General features: G+C 48.6%; 2 protein-coding genes across 3 annotated transcripts; one reads left to right on the top strand and one right to left on the bottom strand.

Annotated features, from left to right (window-relative positions):
* The first annotated feature begins 4,558 nt into the window (after positions 1 to 4,558).
* On the top strand, positions 4,559 to 7,323 carry NPQ1 (non-photochemical quenching 1). 2 transcript variants are annotated; one of them, XM_048701064.2, is made up of 6 exons: positions 4,559 to 4,742; positions 5,157 to 5,357; positions 5,519 to 5,691; positions 5,848 to 5,944; positions 6,028 to 6,419; positions 6,503 to 7,323. In XM_048701064.2, the coding sequence occupies exons 2-6, from the start codon at positions 5,169 to 5,171 to the stop codon at positions 7,014 to 7,016; spliced, it is 1,365 nt and encodes a 454-aa protein (XP_048557021.1). In that variant the 5' UTR covers positions 4,559 to 4,742; positions 5,157 to 5,168; the 3' UTR covers positions 7,017 to 7,323. The 2 variants fall into 2 exon arrangements, with proteins under 2 accessions (XP_048557021.1, XP_048557022.1); XM_048701065.2 differs by having other exon boundaries at positions 4,600 to 4,742; positions 5,110 to 5,357.
* Positions 7,324 to 7,845: 522 nt separating this feature from the next.
* On the bottom strand, positions 7,846 to 11,459 carry LOC125537747 (RPM1-interacting protein 4). Its single transcript, XM_048701067.2, has 4 exons — positions 10,528 to 11,459; positions 9,288 to 9,779; positions 9,004 to 9,177; positions 7,846 to 8,107 (listed from the first exon to the last, which is right to left on the bottom strand). Exons 1-4 carry the CDS (start codon positions 10,531 to 10,533, stop codon positions 8,084 to 8,086), a joined length of 696 nt encoding a protein of 231 aa, XP_048557024.1. The 5' UTR covers positions 10,534 to 11,459; the 3' UTR covers positions 7,846 to 8,083.
* Between the last annotated feature and the right edge of the window lie 9,579 nt (positions 11,460 to 21,038).

Genomic DNA, 21,038 nt, shown 5'->3' with positions numbered 1-21,038 from the left:
ACTTGCGTCGATCCATCATACCGTTCAAGTCCGACCCAGCCGAACTTCCCTGACTGCAACCATCTGCAACTCCTCACAGTCCTCATCGTCCATCTGGCTTGACATCCCACAACGCCTTCAAGCATCCATATTGTGCCAACAAATTTTCATTCGCGGCTGCCATAACCCAAGGTTTTCAGTTCCGTTGAACTTCCCCACCTCAAACCTGGTACCCATTGGCGCCATGGTTCTTTGTACGGCTAACCCGTGAAAAAATATCCGAGCACTCTTCCTGTGATCCCCAAGTACACAACTTATACTAGTAGCAAATCCAACGATAGCTTCTGGTCTTCACGTGAGGTCACTCTCTGACTCGATTTTCAATGCTAGCTTTGCTTGCCCATGTCCTTGCCTTCCAACGATGGATGCTTTTCTGCCTTGATGTTGCACACCTGCGGTCCAGACACGAGGGACTCGGTCCCTTATTTTTTTCTCAAAAAAATCTCAAGTCTCAGCATCCCTTTGGCTCAGCCTTCGTCCGCTTCTCAACCGCAAGCTATCATGCTTCACAGGCCACCAACAGCGAGTTCCCCAACAACTGGGCCTGGCCTACGGCTAACCCTGAGACCATGGGCCTCTGCTGCTCCCGCACCTGCCCGGCCAGCCCCCCTCGCAAGCCACGCACGCATGTGCGCGCTGAACCACCTAGGGCCGCCTGCCACGTGCGTGCGCTACGCCGCCAAACTCGCCGAGAAGAATCGATCTCGATTGCTTTGTACACGCCGCAAGTGCTTCCGATTGCTATTCCAAAACGCCAACTCCGAACAGATCTCGTTGCCACCGTTCCGATCCGTCGATCGGTTTCAACTCCACAACTATGATCTCTCGACTTCGCTTCCTCTAGATCAACCCGACCGTCTCCCGGACCTTTTCAACCTTGCTCATGATACCATTTGTTAGAATAAATCCGAGGCATACCGTCGATTATCCGAGGACCAAGCAATCAGCACGACACCGAGATTTGTTAACGAGGTTCACCGATATGGCTACATCCCCGGGGCTTGACTATGGGCGCTCCTCCCCATGACACCTCTACAATACCGCACCCGGTCGCCCTGGACACTAGCACATGCCGCCGGCTTCCCCTGCGTTCCGGTGCTATTATGTTGGCATAGGTTACATCGTGTGTCTACCCCCACTATATATGAGATACAAGTGTCCTACTAGGACACGACTCCACATCCTATGTAAACACAATACAACTCGTAGTCCAACTGTAACCTACCTTGCACACAATATTCGACACAACTCCAACAATGTAGACATGACCGAGACACATCTCCGGTCAATAACCAATAGCGGAACCTGGATGCTCATATTGGCTCCTACATATTCTAAGAAGATCTTTATCGGTCAAACCGCACAACAACATACGTTATTGCCTTTGTCATCGGTATGTTACTTGCCCGAGATTCGATCATCGGTATCATCATACCTAGTTCAATCTCGTTACCGGCAAGTCTCTTTACTCGTTCCGTAATGCATCGTCCTGCAACTAACTCATTAGTCACATTGCTTGCAAGGCTTATAGTGATGTGCATTATCGAGAGGGTCCAGAGATACCTCTCCGATACACGGAGTGACAAATCCTAATCTCGATCTATGCCAACCCAACAAACACCTTCGGAGACACCTGTAGAGCATCTTTATAATCACCCAGTTACGTTGTGACATTTGATAGCACACCAAGGTGTTCCTTCGGTATTCAGGAGTTGCATAATCTCATAGTCAGAGGAATATGTGTAAGTCATGAAGAAAGCAATAACAATAAAACTAAACGATCATAATGCTAAGCTAACAGATGGGTCTTGTCCATCACATCATTCTCTAATGATGTGATCCCGTTCATCAAATGACAACACATGTCTATGGTCAGGAAACTTAACCATCTTTGATTAACGAGCTAGCCAAGTAGAGGCATACTAGGGACACTCTGTTTGTCTATGTATTCACACATGTACTAAGTTTCCGGTTAATAAAATTCTAGCATGAATAATAAACATTTATCATGATATAAGGAAATATAAATAACAACTTTATTATTGCCTCTAGGGCATATTTCCTTCACTGTCCGTCTGTCTGCCGCCATTAAGCAGGCTCGCAGGCCGAGAAACCCACTCCGGCGCCGTGCATTGAGGCACCCGGGCGCCTGGCCTCACCGGAATCCGCTATATAAAGGCAGTCACACCCGGCTAACACCACACTACAACACCAGCCTCTCCACATCCTCCTCCTTGCACTACATCTGCCATGACCGTCAGCAGGAAAGCAATGTGGGACAGCCTGTCGCTGGAGATGAAGCACCCGGCGTCCGATGGCCGCACGTGCCGCCTCCTAGCATAACCATCGTGCCAGGCGTATCGAGGGTGGCTTGCCGACCAGGTCGCCCTAGATCTCCGACGAAGAGGACGACACCATGATGGAGACGGGCTCCGACGACTCCACCCCGGCTCCCGCGCCTCCTGTGCACGCCGGCTTCACCATGGAGCAGGCGCATGCGCAGTTCAACACCGTCATGGCGGAGGTGCAGCCCGCGCCTTTGTCGGCGTTCCAGCAGGCTCAGGAGGAACAACGATACAACCTGTTCCTCCTAGAGCAGCATCGGTTGGCGGAGGGCCAAATCTAAGGCAAGCGCGCGAGGGAGGAGGCCGTGGCGGCCATGGCCACGGCGAACCCAAGTTTCGTCATGGAGCATCGTACCATCTATGATGCCGTCCGCGCTCAAGCCACTGCTCGGCAGGAAGCGACAGCCGCAGAGGCGCAGCTACAGGCGATCACGGAGGAAAACATAGCCAGTTGTGCCTCCTACAGGCTGCCGACGAACCATCAACCGGCCCGGTGGGACGAGGACAGCCAAGCCGCCGCCATTTCCCTCATGGACATCACGTCTATCGGCAAAGGACAAGGCGCGAACTCCTCCGAGAATGAGTAGGCCATGGGAGGCGGCGGGGCCTGGTATCCCATGTGGGCCAGTCCGTCTCCCGTGTTTCACTCTTCCTCGCCGGTGACCGCACCTTCGCTTCGTCGGTCTTATCGTCGATGCTCATGAAGACGACGGAAAAAGGACGACACGGGCTTGGACGCCAGACACCACCGCTGTAGGATAGGTTTAGGGACGAGTCTCTTTTTTCTGTTCTAAATGTTCGAAATGTAGTGATCCGTCATATTTTTATGAAACCGTCATGTTTGTACGAAATCCGCCTGTGTTTGCATGAATTTCATCCGATTTGTTGAAAAATAGTTTGAAATGTATATGGCTAGCGTTGGATGGCTGCCTCGCGTATCCATGTCCATGGACTGCCCCCCTGTCCATGGATGGATGCGGAAGGCTTTTTGCAAGTTGCCATTGGAGATGCCCTTATAGCGTGTGGGAACCTTAGCATATAAGTTGCTCCTTCCACGTGAAGCCAATATTCATCTTGTCTTCCACATTAAAACAACACTTGGGGTTCTAGAGTGATTCTAAGAGAGTTAAATGTGGCCCCTCAAACGCTCGCGGACGCCTCGACGCGCGGCCTGTGACCGAGTACACCTCAAATTTCACAAGTTGTATCCGAACATCTCATACTAGATTCTTAAATCTACACAAAGACACGCAAACAAAATAAACCTACATACTACGTCGGTCACCTAGCTACTCCTCGTCGGAGATGTCGACGATCTCAGTGCCCGGCTCTCGCAGCATGGGCGGTAGCTGCAGCTCCGGCTCCTCCGCTCCGGCCTCCTCCTCCTAACTTCCCGTCGAGTTTGGCGAAGAGCGCGTCGGACGCCACCTGCTCCTGCTGGGGGAACGCCCGGTTGGCCTCCACATAGGCCTCATCCTAGATGGACTCCATGATGACCTGCTTCTCCGCCATCTCCACCGATTGGGCGACGATGAACTCTGCCTCCGCCTGCTTCATGTTAAAGCCCGATAGCTCCTGCTCTGGCGGCTCTGCCTCCTTCGCATCCTCCACCTTCATCGGAGTCAGCTCCCTTTCCTCCTCTTCCACCAACTACTCCTCCTCCTTCTCCGGCTCCGGCGAGTCCGGAGGCAGCCCGGTAGTGATGCGGGCGGCGCGCGCGGCTTGTCTCGCCCGGATCTCCCGCTGGATCTCGTACCGACGCTCTGGCGTGAGCATTGCGTAGTAGGTGATCTTCCTCTGGACCATGGTGGAGCGGCGGAGCAGGAGAGGGAGGAGGTGGATGGGTTCAGGCTGGCGGCGCGAAGAGGGGGGAGGAGGGGTGGATGAGCTAGGGTTGCGGGACGCTGACTGGCTTAAATAGACAGATTTGGTCTCGGGCAGCAAGCCGGAGCGACGCCATGCGGCGTTCACACCACGGCGGCGTCATATGCGGCGTTCACACCGCGGCGACGGACAGCGTTCACCTTGTCAGATCCCATTTTCTTTCTCTAACAGTATATGACATCCACGCGTATTGGAGAGAAAAAAAATCGTTCCTGTTCTTAGTTCTCCCAGTGGATCGATCGAGTGGGATCTGACAGATCCGCTTGCGCTTATCGGATCGGAGCTCCACCCGACCTGTGCCTCTGGTGCTCCGCGGCACACGTCGGCCACGTCTTTCCACTCCATTCCCACCCGCTCCCGCGCGCTTCTTCCCATAGCCAAGCTTGCCTCACCGTGTTATCCATCCATCCATCCATCCGCACTATCCCAATCTCCGTCTCCTACGCTCTGGTCGGCGTCGCGGCGGCGGCTCAGGTTCTTTCTCGGCCTCCTCTCCCCGCCGCCCTCTCGCCTGCCTTCTCTTGCCATTTCCGCATTTCCTACTTTCTCAGGCGTGCTTAATTTTGGGAGTGATTTATTGACCGTGGATTTCTTTTTTCTCCCGGAAAGAAATCTGGTGTGGATAAGTGATTGATTCCTTGGCTCCGGGCCTACTGCCTGAGTTGGGGATGTTTTTTTCTTCCTGCTATTTTGAAAATGAGCAGTGGTAGAGTTGTTCTTGTGCAATCTCCAGCACTAAAACGTAACCAATTGTTTATGGAACAGATGAAGGATCTTTTCTTCAGAATTGTCATTTTATGTTTCACTATCTTCCAGTCTGATGCACGTAGGTTCTTTGCAGTGTGTTTTCTGGCATACTGAAATTCAAAATTTTCCCTGGAAACGCAGACTGCTGCGCAAATGTTGTCGCGGCAGTGCTTTAAACACGTCTTCCCAGCCGAAGGCTCCTCCTCCAGCGTTCTCCACGGTCCCGGCTCTAGAGGTGCAGCCAGCAGGGGCCGCACCACCCTCAACTTCCACCGGTGTTGCGTCAGGGCTAGCTTATGGAGGACCGATCACCTGCACATAAGCACCGCTCGATCGTCCGAGGTGATTGCTGATTGCTCGTTCTTGATAATAATAACAAGTTCGCTTCCCTTCTTGTTATGCTGCTGAGACAGACATGATGTTAATTTTCCCATTCATTTTTTTTGAGGAAACAAACAAACAAACAAAACAACGTGATTTTGTTTCTCTTTTGCATTTGACAGGTTAAGGTACACACATTACTGCAACTGCCAGATGTTTTCAATAGCATCAAAAGCTGGAGCAAACTGCAACTGGTCACGGTGACAGGGCTGGCGGCATGTGTGGTTCTGCTAGTCCCTTCTGCCGGTGCCACTGATGCTCTCAAGACATGCACTTGCCTGCTCAAGGAATGCAGGTGTGATCCTACACAAGACGGAATATGCCACAATACGGTTTATTCTGTTGAATTCAACCCAAATTTCTTGTTTCCATACTAGAAAGAACAATTAAGTTATGCAGATCTGTTATGTTCATGTCTTCCTCACTTAAACCAAAATGGTACCAATTTCAGGATCGAGCTGGCCAAATGCATAGCCAACCCATCATGTGCAGCAAATGTGGCATGCTTAAATACATGTAACAATCGACCTGACGAGACTGAATGCCAGGTAATTCAGTGTTCCAGAACCATGGATCCAGCTCCATGTCTCGGAAAAAAGTTAACATTTTCTTGTGCTCTGTCATCCCATAGATCAAATGTGGGGATCTGTTCGAGAACAGCGTGGTCGATGAATTCAACGAGTGCGCCGTTTCACGCAAAAAATGTGTCCCCAAAAAGTCTGATGTTGGGGAGTTCCCCGTCCCCGATCCATCTGCCCTTGTCAAGAACTTCAACATGGAAGATTTTAGAGGCAAGTGGTACATTTCAAGTGGCCTAAATCCTACTTTTGACACGTTCGATTGCCAGCTTCACGAGTTTCGTCTCGAGGGAGACAGGCTTGTTGCAAATTTGGCATGGAGAATTCCCACCCCGGACACCGGCTTCTTCACCAGGGGGGCCGTGCAGCGGTTCGTACAGGATCCCTCACAACCAGCAATATTGTATAACCATGACAACGAGTACCTGCACTATCAGGATGACTGGTATGTCCCTCTCCACCACACTCTGAAATTATACCATTGCTGTAGTACTTCAGTCTATCAGCTGAACATTTGTTCGACCGTAGGTACATTCTCTCATCGAAAATAGAGAACAAGGACGATGACTACATATTTGTATACTACCGTGGAAGAAATGATGCATGGGATGGATATGGTGGCGCTGTTGTGTACACAAGAAGCAAGGAATTACCTGAGACAATAGTCCCCGAGCTAGAAAGGGCTGCGAAAAGCGTAGGGCGGGACTTCTCCACATTTATCAGGACAGACAACACCTGTGGTGCTGAGCCTCCTCTTGCCGATAGAATCGAGAGGACTGTTGAAAAAGGGGAGAAGCTCATCGTTGATGAGGTAAAGGAGATCGAAGGGGAGATCGAGGGAGAGGTCAAAGAGCTGGAGAGGGAGGAGGAGACACTGGTTAAGAGGTTGGCAGATGGCATCATGGAGGTCAAACAGGATGTGATGAACTTCTTTCAGGGTTTGAGCAAAGAGGAGATGGAAATTTTGGATCAGCTGAACTTGGAGGCGACCGAGGTCGAGGAGCTCTTCAGCCGCTCCCTGCCGATAAGGAAGCTAAGATAGCTACCCCCAGCAGCCACTCCTGCCTATGCAAGGAGGATTGCAGAACAGGGTGCCATCCAGTGGTGAGCAAAGTAGCTTCTAATTGTCGAGACAGTACCTACAGTAACAGATTCTCCAACAGAAATCAAAACTTTGAATCTGATAATGTTTTACCCACTGGCGCAACATGTTCCCAGATTAGCTTTTGTGTAAAGCATCAGTAAGTATGTAAATTTTTTGTCCAAAAGAGGTATATAAATGTATACAACTGTTCCTATTATACTCTGGGTTAATTATATACCTGTTTCTGGGGATAGTTCAAATTCCATTATTCTCCTCTTTTTTTATGGCAATTTAGGTTCTTAATTTATGTAAAATGCTAACCATACCAAATGTTATTTATTATCAAAAAAATCTCATAATCTTGTTAACTTTTTCTCCATAAGAAGCTCTTTAGAAAACTTGATGGTATTCAGCAAGTTTAAAATCACTCTTCAGCGGTAGCTCAAATAGAAACAGTGGGGTACGGACAAACTTTTTTTGGACTTCTATGCTCTTGTAAACAAAACTGACATAAAAAAATTAAACAACGGCGTCCATTTGGCAAGGGAATGAACATATGGGGTTAACTCAGGGGGTTTAATACAATCTACAAGAATTTTATACTTGATTTTAGTGCAACCGTTATGAAGCACAGCACAACCGATCAGATATACATATAATCTCGCTCCCAACAATGTGCAAACTTCTCGTTTCTGTTCCGTTATCATCGTGGTAATGGAACCTGACTCCCAGCGAGGGAGGGGTATGGAAAAGAAAAAAGAACACGGAAAACTGCTCACGGCATACATACTTCACAATGCACGCATCTCAATGGCATCACATATATGTTCCAAATAAGCATAGAACATAAATTGTAGAACAATGCAATCATAGGTACACACTCACACCAATAGTAATGACTAATAAGCATTGAAAAGTATACAGAATATATAGTTTGGTGACAAATTCTTCACAAGAACGACTATTTGTTCCACAAGTAACCCAGGAAGTTTATCAGAACTCTCTGTGACCGTATCCCCATTTTGTCAAAGTATGCAGCAAGGACATGTCTGGAGAAAAGAGGGAAAGTTCAGTCAACGAAAAAATGTCTTTGAAATATCATGTGGCAAATGAAATAGAAACAGATAATGCTATTTGTGCTGAGCATATTGTCCACTAGAAAGATACAAACACATTTTTTTTGCCTTTATGCAAAAAGTGGTGATCCAATAATGACATCACTGATAGCATTATGTTTAAACTCCAAATTATTGAGATCACCCATAAGGCCGTAATAACCAATACAAATAAAGCAGATTTCACAAAATATTATCATTTTTTACTAGTATAACAAGTGTGCATATTAAGTATGATAAATTGTGTAAGAATTTGGCTGTACCATACACATTGAAGTTGCTAACAACACTATTTATTCCCCGCAAAAAAACACACTATTTATTCATTATTATTTTTTTCACAAAAGGTTACTATTCCATCTGCTAGCGATCTAGCGTATAGTGGATTAAAAGGTCATTACGAATCATCATTGCAATATTTATGCATGAAGTACCCATTGTTTAGAGTGAGGATGAGGTTTAACATCATGTGACTGGGCTGTTTTGTGGTACTTGATCAATTTATTCAAGCAGCATTCGCACATTTTGTAGACATTTTTATTCTGCTAGATGTGCTGCAAGAAATTGTGATAAGAATACAAACATAATTGCCTGCTGTCTTGCTGACGGCCACAGAACTCTATTACCAAATTGCTTATTCCTATTTTGTTTTGCCATGTATACACTATATGATAGTAAGGCTACCAATTCCCTTACGAAGATGCATTCATGATTTTTTTTCCAATTTGCATAAGTGATATGCAGTCGAAATTCTGAAGTCGAGCAAAGATAAGCAAACCGATGCTAGCAGAAGCTGAGGACAGCTTACTCAAAGAGTTGCTTTTACATACCTGTTGCACCTTATTTTCGTCTTTGCGATTGCCAGATGACTGCTGCCTGGCAGAAGAGTCGGGCGATAGTTTATCATCCCTCACCCTGTTGAAGATACCCGTATACTTTTCGCCTGATGCCGCGTTCGCCTCATCCCACTCACCAAATGGTGGAACAGCCACTTCATCGTCAGGCTGGATTCAGAAATGCAAAAGCAAACAGCTCATCATCTCCAAAGTCCAGACACATATATTCCCGGACCAATAAGAAAGAAGAGAAACAAAGGAATAGAATGTGGTAGTACATTGTAGCTTTGGTTGCTCTGCCTCGTTCTGCCCCTTCCAGGAGTGTGCTGGCCCTGCGCTTCGGACGAAGGCCTCCTCTCTGGAGTGTGCATTCCAGCTGCCCTGTTCCTCGGCTTTGCTGAACTGTTTGACTGCATCGGTGAAGCAGACCCTGCAGCATTTCTGTAAGGGCTTCTGGGAGTGCTGCCACCGTTGCCCCCTTGCTCCCGCGGAGGATTTGCGTTCCGTCGTGGCACGGGTTCACGGTGATGGGGGTCGGCTCCAGGCCTTCTTCCATGGAGTGGAGTCCTTGGAGCCTGTTCTCGGGGCTCAGGTGTATATGCTGATGGGTTCAGCGGTGACCTGCGAGGGGGGTCGGGCTGCTGATGTCCTGGCTCGTTTGGATTGGAGTAAACACCTGTTTTTTTGTTCTTCCGTGCACCCTCGAACTTCTGGGTGTAAGGGACGTCCTCGCTGTTCTCCCAGTCCCCAAATGCAGGAATGCGTGGTTGCTGTTTAAACAAGATGAGATAATTACTATACATCTTGACATCATTTTCAGGAGTACCATGATCTATGGTTCACAAGGAAATGAAGAATCCACCGGTTATCAGGCATTGCCATTTGACAAATACAAACAAATCTTTCAGAACGTTCCAACTACGCCGAGGATTTACCCTTAAAAAACTATGCTGAGGACTTAACAAGTATACACATGAGATTATTATTAGTCCTCAACTGATAGATGCTCATACAAAAGAACTATGTATTTCATGATGCATGCTAACCGAATTGCATTAATAAGAAATTTGCATAAGCTAGTTGGCAATTCAAATCAGTATAGGTTATGCCACTAATCTGGCTCAAGCCCCAAAATTAGATTTTTAGTATTTTGTGTTAACTAGGCCAGGATGATTGTATCCACATGTAACAGCATTTGCTGACCAATATAGATGACTCCCTGCGGTTCCCGGACAGAAATGTCTCAGACCGAACTTGCACAAACATGAAAATACTACTCCAACCTGAACAAGAAATGGTATAAATAAGAGTATATTCCTAACTAAGCTTAAATGAGAAGCTTCTCTATGCCTAATTAATTAGCTAACGTAACAAAGGGATAACACATATGCCCTCCGTCATATGAAAATGCATTATGCTTTACCAGGAGCCCAGGGGACCAAGACACCAACAACTAAAGATTTCTCCAGCACTAAGAATATGACTTGGTATGAGAAAAAGTAGAAATGAACCACTCACCGCCATTGGCCTCTTAGAAAATGCTGGGTCCCCTCCTTTCTCTCAAATTCTTGGGAAAACAGGCCACACTCCTCCGCAAGAAAGCACAGGGAGTGCCAAAAGAAATTGAGGCAACAGAAGAAATCTAGATCGAGTTCACCACAACGGAGGACCAATAGATATCCCCTTCCAATCCAAACCTTCCCAGTCCCAACTCCCAAGAATGATTGAAAGTCAAAGCTTGTGGTTTTCTTTTACAGAGGATAAACTATCCAATCTATCAAGAAAATAAGAATGACTGAAGGCAGCACCCTGGAGGAAACAAGCAAATCGAATCCCCCACAAGAAATCAAGAAACGAGGGGGCTAATTTGTCCCCACGGTTCTTGAGAGAAGCACCAAAATTCTCTCCACACAAGGTGCCCCAGCCGCCCTTCCAGCTAGTAGAACTGAGCAAACATCAACGAACCTAACGACCGATCCACGCGAAAACCAACAAAATTTCTTTCAAGAATTCTGGTCGGTCAACTCAAAGGTGGATCCTCTCACGCTAACCCTCAGACAGAAGAAAGAACAATACCAGCTCCTCAGGGTGAACTCCTGGGCATGAATCTCTCTCAGGACAAGAAAAGGAAAAACTCTCCAAGAACTAGCAGCCTCTCCAAGAACTTGTATCTCCAAGAATACAAATCCACTAATTAATTCTCTCGCAACACCCGAAATCCCCACAAAAACCACTAGAGAGAGGAGTCAAAGGTGGCTCCTCTTTCTTCCGACCTCGCAGCCTCCGAAGGGTGTTTGGTGTGTGATATATACAAGCAAACGCAAGAAGGAGATGGGAATTCAGAACGGGGAGGGGAGGTTGGGGAAGAAGGGGGAGGGAAGGAGAGCAAAGGAAGAAGACAAAGCCGTTGACGAGGGAAGGAGCGCCACTGCTCGTCAGTTCGAAGTCTTGAAAGCTTCTCTGTCTGATTTTAATATTTCAATTTGGTACGGAGATATTAATGTCTCGCTCGCATCGCATCAAATTGGCTTTATCCCTCCTTCCCTCAAAAAAAAAGACATTCTCCCTTTCGTTTAGGATAATCAAATTTTTTGACTCAAATTAAGCATGAAGCGAATACAAACAAAATGAGCACATGTTCAGCCTTTGTATAGTTAGGATGCATACAATCAACACTAACGCACACACACAAAACACTGACAAAAAATAAAGTCATATAAGACCAAAGCTACGCCTAAGCGAGGAAAAAGCAAAAAACAAACCATGAAGCGATCCACCAACTACATCAATAACCATATCCGCATCAACTATTTTTTGACACCCTGCCTATATGAACGACACTCAGGCGCCGCCGTTATCGGATCCAACCACTAAAGCCGAATCTAGGGTTTCACTCTGAAAAACAGGTCCGAGTATATTCGAGCAATGCTTTCAATAAGGTAACGATGTACAACATCACCACTGCCAGGTATAACCAAATCGGGCCAGGCCTAGGTTTTTCACTCCGGAGCTCGAGAAGCACCACAAAATCAAAGTCAATCATTTATTGTCGTTACAACTTTTTCGCGATCCCATCAGCTACATGCGATGGGCTAAAATTCCACTATCACCGCTGCACAACCATACCTTTTGCATCAAGTTGTTATTGTAGATTGCATCTCACCGCGCTAGCCACCAATGGAGGGCGCCGTCACATGACGTATCCAAGATGGAGGCCCCGAACCGATGCCCAACCATTGCGAGTCGCCACATGGACCCAACCTGGATAGAACCGAACCGTAGCCATGGTTCCTAACATGTCGTCACAGCTGCCGGACATGGGGAGGCTAGATCCGGCCGCTCCCAGCATGACGAGGCCATCGGTGCTTTGCTGCAGTGCGTTGTGGCTGCTGCATTGGATCCTCACCTGCCTGCTTCGTCTGCTACTCTTGGGCCGCCCTGTGGGTGGAGTGTCCCGGGATCCCGCGACCTCGCGCAGGATCAGATGAGAGGCGATCTCGAAGAGCGGCTGCTGCAACGGTCGTGCGTCCACAAGGAGATTTCGTCCAACGTAGCATCAATGGAGGAGCCACGACCAGCCGAAAGATATTCACCAACTCGGCATCAAATGGAGGAGCCGCGATCGGCCGGAAGATGCAGCGCAGATCAGTGGCATGGGAGAGAAAGAGGGGTAGGGGGAGAGGGGAAAGTGGGGGCGTCGAGGTGGGAAGCTCGGCCGCCGCCATTAGTCTTTGGAGGCCTCCACTCACGGCGGCCGGTGGATAGGGCGGCGGTGAAGGAAGGTCTTTTGTGGCGGCGAGGAGACCTCCGGAAGGCTGGAGGGTTGAGGATAAGAGGTTCCATGTAGCCTGAGCTACACATGAATTTTCTGTTGCACCGCTAGTTTTAAGAAAAAGGGTTTCCTTCCGCTTTATATTATAAAGCAACGAACCAATCATCTAACACATCAGTACAAAGTACAATCAAGTCATAAAGTCACACTGGGGGCACAGCAGGACAAGCCCCAAACAAAGCTAAAAAAGAGCTAATCCGGCCCGGGAGGTGGTGAAGCAAAAGCCGACGCCGAGGAACGAAGACCCGCAATGATGTTGTCAATGATGTCTCGGCCGCGCCGCTTGCTAAGCGATCTTCAGAGCTGTAAGAAGCCACACATTTTATAGATTGCATCAGTCACATGGCATGGAATCACGCGTTCGATGACTAGTTTATTACGGGTACACCATAGGGTCCATGCCAGGGTACCCAAAGCCACCCAAGTGGGGGCGCGACTAGCGCCGGGGAGCCTAAGGACCTCCTCAAATAAGTCGGGGAGGTTGTCGTGGCATCAATTGCTGCCAATCACCTCACGGAAGCAGCTCCATAGGAACTGTGCTGCAGGGCACCGGAAGAAGATGTGATTGCAGTCTTCCGGTACCAAACAAATGGGGCAGAGGCCATCCCCAGGGCCATTACGTTTTCGGACCTCCGTGCCCGAGGGGAGGCGGACTCGGAACCATTGCTAGAGAAATATGTGGATTTTCAAGGGGAGTTTGATCTCCCAAAGCACCGATAGTTCCACCGGGCCAGGGGTGGGAACAATCGCCTGGTGTAGGGAACTAGTCGAGAATCTGCCGCTTGACTCGAGATGCCAAGACAACGAGTCGGCCTCAAGGGAGGGGGATGGAGGGCAATACACTCGAGCAATTCATCCCATTGCTCGAGCTCCACCGCCCCGATGGTACGGCGGAAGGCAATCACGCCCAAGTCCGCTAAGGCCACAGCCACAAAGAGCCGCAGATGGACACAGATCGAGAATAACGCGTAAAAGCGTTCCGCAAAGGGACGGGTGTCGGTGTCAAAACCAGCTGATCTCGGGTAGGGGTCCCGAACTGTGCGTCTGAGGATCGAAGGTAACAAGAGGCAGGGGACACAATGTTTACTCAAGTTCAGGCCCTCTTGATGGAGGTAATACCCTACTTCTTGCTTCATTGACTTTGATGAGTATAGGGATTACAAGAGTTGATCTACCTCGAGATCGTAATGGCTAAACCCTAGATGTCTAGCCTGTATGATTGTGATCGCCTCTACGGACTAAAGCCTCTAGTTTATATAGACACCAGAGGGGCCTAGGGTTGTACAGAGTCGGTTTACAGAGAAAGGAATCTTCATATCCGAACGCCAATCTTGCCATCCACGCACAGGAGAGTCCTATCCGAACACGAGGGAAAATCTTCTATCTTGTATCTTCATGGCCCACCAGTCCGACCCACATCACATAGCCCGGACGCCTGGGGACCCCCTAATCCAGGACTCCCTCAGTAGCCCTCGAACCAGGCTTCAATGACGATGTGTCCGACATGCAGATTGTCTTCGGCATTGCAAGGTGGGTTCCTCCTCCGAATACTTCAAAGCAATTTGATCAAAAGAACCGTATTTGACTTTTCGGCGACGACGCAGTATCCGGCTTCTATGTCTTCGGCTTCGTAAAGTGGGCTCCCCCTGGTACTTCGGAAAGCTTCGACTTCACATTAAATATAATACCCTTCGGCTTCTGCGCCACCATCGCCTCGGCTTCCACGTGTCAGACGAATATGAAGGGTCCAAGTGTTTTTACAGATAACACCCTGACTTCGTAGGGAAGGCGCCTATTTAAGGAGATTGGATCTCAGATGCCATTCCACATTAGGCGAAAATCTTTAAAGCTTGCCATAGGAAATCGCGCAAACATGGCTGGCATTCCCGGTTCTTCCTCACGCCCCCACGGCCCTCAGAAAGGCGATTGGGGGAGCTGCTCAGTATCCCATGCCCAGCTGACCAAGCTTCAGACGCAGGGGTATCTCCCTCCCGCGGATCTAGTCCTTGTTCGGGCGGGGTTAACTTCCATCAATGGCGAAGCCCTGGCGGAAAAATTCCCCAATCCTACTGAAGGGGAGCGAGTGTGCTTCGTTCCCTTCCTATTAAGAGGCGTTGGGTTTCCAATCCACCCTTTCCTCCGAGGTCTCCTGGAGTATTATGGCCTCCAACTGCACAATCTTATGCCGGGCTCCATTCTGCACATCGCGGGCTTCGTCGCTCTTTGCGAGCTGTTCCTAGGCTGCGAGGCCCATTTTGAGTTATGGAGGAAACTTTTCTGCCTCGTCCCTCACTCCCAAAAGGGATCCATATTCGAGGTGGGCGGTGCCGAAGTATGGCGTGTCGCCGGGACAGGATACCTACCCGGCACTCTGAAGAAGGCATCCGAAGAGTGGCCCTCAGAATGGTTTTATATTGAAGACGTGGTTCTTCTAGTCCCAATCCGTCGGGGCCTTACCGAATTTTCCAACGCTCCATTAAAGAAGCGCTCCAGTTGGCGCCCCTGAAGCCCCGAGGAGGAAGACAGTGCGGATATTAAGAAGTTAATGAGCAAGATAAAAATACTCGCCCAATCTGGACTATCTATAATTGAGGTAATAGCGATTTCAATAACGCGAGGCGTTCAGCCGCTCCAATCCAGAGGACTCCCCATGTGGCATTACAACGGAGAAGATGACGCATCACGCTGCGGGCGCAAGGGTCCGGACAATTTTGCCGCCTTGGCCGCCATGTTGGTTGACCTTTACAAAGGGGAGAAAGAAGATTTTACTCATCTTAAATGCCGAGAAGGCCTTTCCATGTACAACCCTGGTGACTGGGTGAGCTTTTCGATTAGTAGCCTTATTTAATCCTCTTCTCGAGTCGTACATAGTTGAACTTAACCCAGCTATTTTTAACAGAAATGGAGAAAGATCATCGCAGGGATCCATAGTCCCGCTCCGCAGCCAGAGGACCATATTCGGGACTTGGATCCCGGATTTGAAGAGGATCCGGATATATTTATAGAGCTTAAGGAGGGTGTCGGTGTCAAAACCGGTGGATCTCGGGTAGGGGGTCCCGAACTGTGCATCTAAGGTCGATGGTAACATGAGACAGGGGACACAATGTTTTATCCAGGTTCGGGCCCTCTCTATGGAGGTAATACCCTATGTCCTGCTTGATTGATCTTGATGAATATGAGTATTACAAGAGTTGATCTACCACAAGATCGTAATAGCTAAACCCTAGAGGTCTAGCTTGTATGGCTATGATAATGAGTATCCTCCTCCGGACTAAGTCCTTCGGTTTATATAGACACCGGGAGGATCTATGGTTATACAAGGTCGGTTACAAAGAAAGGAATCTACATATTTAGTCGCCAAGCTTGCCTTCCACGCCAAGGAGAGTCCCATCCGGACACGGGTGCAGTCTTCGGTCTTCGTATCTTCACAGTCCACCAGTACGGCCCATGGCTAACAGGTCGGACGCCCGAGGACCCCTTAGTCCAGGACTCCCTCAGTAGCCCCCGAACCAAGCTTCAACGACGAGGTGTTCGGCGCACAGATTGTCAGATTGTCTTCGGCATTACAAGGTGGGTTCCTCCTCCAACGACTTCCAAGTAACGTATTCGGTTTTTAATTCAAGGTCGCGCCCCTCGGCTTATGTGCATAGATGACTTCAACTGCCACGTGTCGGGTGAATGCAGACGGTCAGGGTATTCTTTGCAAAATAACACCATGGCCATGCAAGAAAGAGCGTCTATTTAAAGAGATTGGGTCTCAGATCCATTCGGCACCATGCGGAGAAAATCCTCCGAGATTGCCAGGAAAGACCATTCCAACATGGCCAACATTCCCAGCTCCTCCTCCCGTTCCAACCCGGAGAAAGGCGAGCGGGAGAGGTGCTCCATGTCCCACAGTCGATTGGTGAAGTTGCAAACGCATCGATTTCTCCCCCCTGCGGATCTGGTCCCTGTTCGAGCAGGCTTGGCTTCCTTCAACGGCAAAACCCAGGCGGAGGATTTCCCCAATCCTTCCACGGAAGAACGAGTGTGCTTCGTCCCCTATCTGCTGAGGGGCGTGGGATTTCCAATTCACCCATTCCTCCGAGGGCTTCTGGAGTATTTCGGCCTCCAGCTACATAATTTTACCCCAGCCTCCATTCTGCACATTGCGGGTTACGTCGCTTTATGCGAATCATTCCTGGGTTGTGAGGCCCATTTTGATATGTGGAGAAGGTTGTTTTGTCTTGTCCCGCGCAACCACGCGGGATCGATATTTGAAGTGGGCGGGGCCGAAATATGGCGCATTGCTGAGACCGGATACCTATCCGGCACACCAAAGAAAGATTCCGAAGAGTGGACCTCAGAATTGTTTTATATTGACGACGTCGCACTTCCCGACCCAGTCCGGATAGGCCTCCCCGAATTTTCAAGTGCTCCATTGAAGAAATGCCATAGTTGGCGTCCTCGGAGCCTCGAGGAAGAGGATAGCACAGAGATCAGTCTGCTGCTGGGCTAGATTAAGATGCTCGCCCAGTCCGGATTGTCAATAGTCGAGGTAATGGCAGTCTCCATAACGCGGGGGTTCAACCACTCCAATATAGAGGGCTACCCATGTGGCATTATAATGGGGAAGACGATGCCTCCCGCTGTGGTCGGAAGGGCCTAGAGACTCCCGCCGCTCTAGCCAAAATACTGGACGAACTGTATAAAGGGGAGCAGGAGGAGTTCATCCGTCTCCAAAATCAAGACGGTTTTCCATGTACAATTCTCCTAACTGGGTAAGCTCTAACTCCACTATTCGACTCCTCTCCCTGAATTATTTTTGAAGGGCGATATCTTATTCATTCATGACAGGAATGGCGAAAGGCTGTCGAGGGGATCCATGACCCTGCCCCTCAGCTGGAGAATCACAATCGGGATCTTGACCCCGGATATGAGGAAGATCCGGACATATTCGTGGAGCTCAAAGATGGAGTTTTCTATCAGACGAGTTATGACGGCACATATGTACACATCATCGCTGATTACCCCGGTCTCCTTCCTGTTTCACACGTAAGTAATCAGGAGACACTTTGTCTGAGAGGGTTTTCTCATTCTTCCTCACTCACCGCACCATCCTGTGCTCAGAAGGGGAGGCACTTGGCGCGTCGTGCTGCCCTGGGGGCATCTCCAGTGAGAGCGGCTCTCGCGTCGGGCAGGCCTTCGAAGAGGAAGGCAAACAGAGATATGACCGGGCCTTCCTTGAAGAGGTACGGGTTTGTAACTATGCTCTTTTTAGCAGTCACATCCAACTGTGACTTATATGTTCATTTTGTATCAAGGAAAAGGTTTGACGGACTGTGTCTAGGGACCCGGCCAGTCGTACTCCTGATCACCAGGATTCGGTCCCAGCCGAAGAGACGGGGCCCGATATGGGAGTGGCGCCAGATTGTCCTTCTGCCAAGGGTTCGGAAAATATGTCCGTCACCAATTCGGAAGTGGAGAGCGACATGAATCACCGGAGCTGGAGGGCCGTTTTACGAAATCCCTGCTTCTCAAAAGAGGCGTTCGATGCCTTTAGCTCGGCTGATGCATACATCCGAGCTGCTCGAGATGGGCTTAACCGAGCCACCGAGCAACATTTGAAAGATGTGCATGTAAGTTTACCTTGTCCGAATTTGATAACCATGTGCCCGTAGCCCCCGAGACTTGAAGCAGTTGGGACAAATGTTTTAAGGATCGTTGTATAACCAGGTTCTTACGGAGAAGAACGACATGCTAACCCAAGAGCTGGAGCAGTGCCGGACACAGCTAACTGCTGCTACCACTGAACTGGAAAAGTTCAAGAAGGTGTCCTTTGGTAGTATTTCCCTCCATCGAGAAACAAAAAATTACATGCCAGCTGTATTGCAACTGCTGCTTGTCTCATAACAGGGTCATCGGACCAACTGGTAGAGGAACTGAAGGCCGCTCAAACAAGCAAAAAAGAGGCGAAGAGACAACATGCCGCAGGCGAGCGCGTTCTGACCCGATTCAGAGAGGAGAAAAACAAACTCCAGGATTCAAACACCAAACTGGGCGAAGAACTGAAAGATGTGCGAGCCCAGCTAGCCGACTCCGTAAAGGAGAACAAAAAGCTGCGAGGCGGCATATTCAGTATGTGACCGAATTTACCTTATAACAGTTTGGGAGTACAATTAGCTGATATAGCTGTGAATGCAGGTATGTTGACGGGCCGTCCCGAAGAGGAGGTGTCCGGATCATCAGGTGATCTTCTACAAGGGCTATCGCAGTTACATGAGCAAGCTCGGCAGGCAATGCGGAGTGTAGCCAAGGCGTTATGGCCATCCGCCTCCCCTCCAGGGAGTATGGAGAAGCTTGTAGAGCTGTTCAAGGGAGCGCGGCGGTGTATCCGACTATGGAAGATATCGGCCTGCCGAGAGGGTGCGCGAGAGGCACGGGCCATGGTAAAAACGCGGTATACCAAGCTAGATCTGAATCACATGGCCCGGGTCGGACCGCTAGGGTCAAACGGGGAAGAAATTCCTGTTAATTTAGTATATGAACAAGTAGAAGTAGCCGCCAGATATTCCTAGCAGGATTGTAAATTAGACCGCCTACTGGACGGCATAGAGGAGGAAATTTTTGAGTCGTAGTGACGATGTACTTTCCCTGACATATGTGATTCTAGCTAGATTATAAAAACAATTGTCATGGCCTACCTTTTCGCTTCGACCTCTGGACCTGAAGGTGCGGAGTGTTTTCGAATACCCTATCGGTAGAATATACCGGGGCATGCATGGGAACCAGGCGTAGGGGTCATAGTTGCTTGAATAGACAATGTGTATCCGGCTAGTTATGTTATATTACATTATGTAAGAAACATCTTCCAGAGAGAATAGTTCCGTTAAGGGTTCATTTCCCTGGGTGTGCATGCATTTAATGTGCATGTCCGAACTGTGATTGAAAAAATCATAGAGTAAGTAACTTCTGGGGTTTCACAATGGAGTGAATGCGGAAACGACTTTAATTCACCGACCAAATATTCCCTTAAGAACGCTAGCTTTCGGCTTCACCCAGTCTGAGTTACACATCCGGATGACCCGTCAGTAACAATCGCAGAGGTGCTCCCTTTATTCCCTTCATATAAATCTGGTAAACCGCCGTGATGTCATCCTTTAACTCTGTAGTAAACCGCCGTGACGTCATCTATTCGTTGAAGCCGAAGATTCCCTTCATTAATGTATATCCAACCATCGAGGCGACACCCTTATTAACTATCCATTTTTGAGCTCCTCGATTCCCGCACTTGTTGCTTTATCGCTTCGCCTTATAAATAGGACCACAGGTCCTTCTCCTTTTCCCCTTCGTATCCTTCACTTATTCTTCCTCCTCACGACATCTCTGCCCCTGAGCACCGCCACCGTCACCGAGCTTCACTTCTGCTTCGACAAAGGCCGCTGCATTAACCTGATCGTACCAGAGAAACGCGGTGATCCTCCGCTGCTTCCTCCTGCACCAGTAAGTTCCTCTTCTCCTCACCCCAGATCTGCCATTAGGGTTTGGTGTTCTTCATAACTTGAAGCTGTTCCTCCTTCAGTAATACCAATGGCCAGTTAGATCTGATTGTTTTCAGCGCCTTTTGTAGTTTAAAGTCCTTTCTTCTTGTTAAGGCATCTGCTTGATATCAAACTCACCTGAACTTACTGAACCTTTTGAGCGCTTGAGATTAAACCAAAATATATTTTGATTATCCAACACACAGCAGATCTGAAATTCCCATGCTAAACTGTGAAATCTGTTTTACCTTACTTAACCCTTTTCACCTTAGATCTATATCATCTTTACTATATAGGCGGTTTACCTTTGTAAAAACAATCTATCATATACCATTAGCCCTCTGGTAAATCGGACAAGCCTTTTACCTCCGTTGTTATACTCCGGTTCAGCAATATGTGCATTCCTTTGTTCTGATATTGTCTTGTCATTCATTATAGTGTCAGCCTCCGGTTTGCACAATTTACATACCCGTATGTCTCTGTTCCGTCGTATCTTATATATCATCATGAATGATTTGTAAACCGGTATTTCCTTTCAGCTTTTCGTTTGCAATGGCCAAACAATTTTATGCTTGCAACTGGGCTCCTTCCCGGGTTACCGAAGAATAGCTCAACGGAATGGCCAGGATTGGTACTTTGCCCAAAAAGACTGAGATCCGGTGGCGAGTTCCAGGAAC

The sequence above is a fragment of the Triticum urartu genome, chromosome 2A (genome assembly GCF_056163025.1).
Source record: "Triticum urartu cultivar PI428250 chromosome 2A, HENAU_Tu73, whole genome shotgun sequence".
Lineage (NCBI taxonomy): Eukaryota > Viridiplantae > Streptophyta > Magnoliopsida > Poales > Poaceae > Triticum > Triticum urartu.
Note: the sequence above shows the minus strand (reverse complement) of the source record. Positions and strands in the feature narration are given on the sequence as shown.

Coding starts and splice junctions, on each gene's coding strand:
- NPQ1 (XM_048701064.2), top strand. CDS start 5,169: ATGTTGTCGCGGCAGTGCTTTAAACACGTCTTCCCAGCCGAAGGCTCC. Junction 5,358..5,518: donor GCACCGCTCGATCGTCCGAG/GTGATTGCTGAT, acceptor TGCATTTGACAG/GTTAAGGTACACACATTACT. Junction 5,692..5,847: donor TGCCTGCTCAAGGAATGCAG/GTGTGATCCTAC, acceptor TACCAATTTCAG/GATCGAGCTGGCCAAATGCA.
- LOC125537747 (XM_048701067.2), bottom strand. Junction 9,178..9,287: donor AGAGCAACCAAAGCTACAAT/GTACTACCACAT, acceptor TTCTGAATCCAG/CCTGACGATGAAGTGGCTGT. Junction 8,108..9,003: donor ACGAAAATAAGGTGCAACAG/GTATGTAAAAGC, acceptor TCTTTTCTCCAG/ACATGTCCTTGCTGCATACT.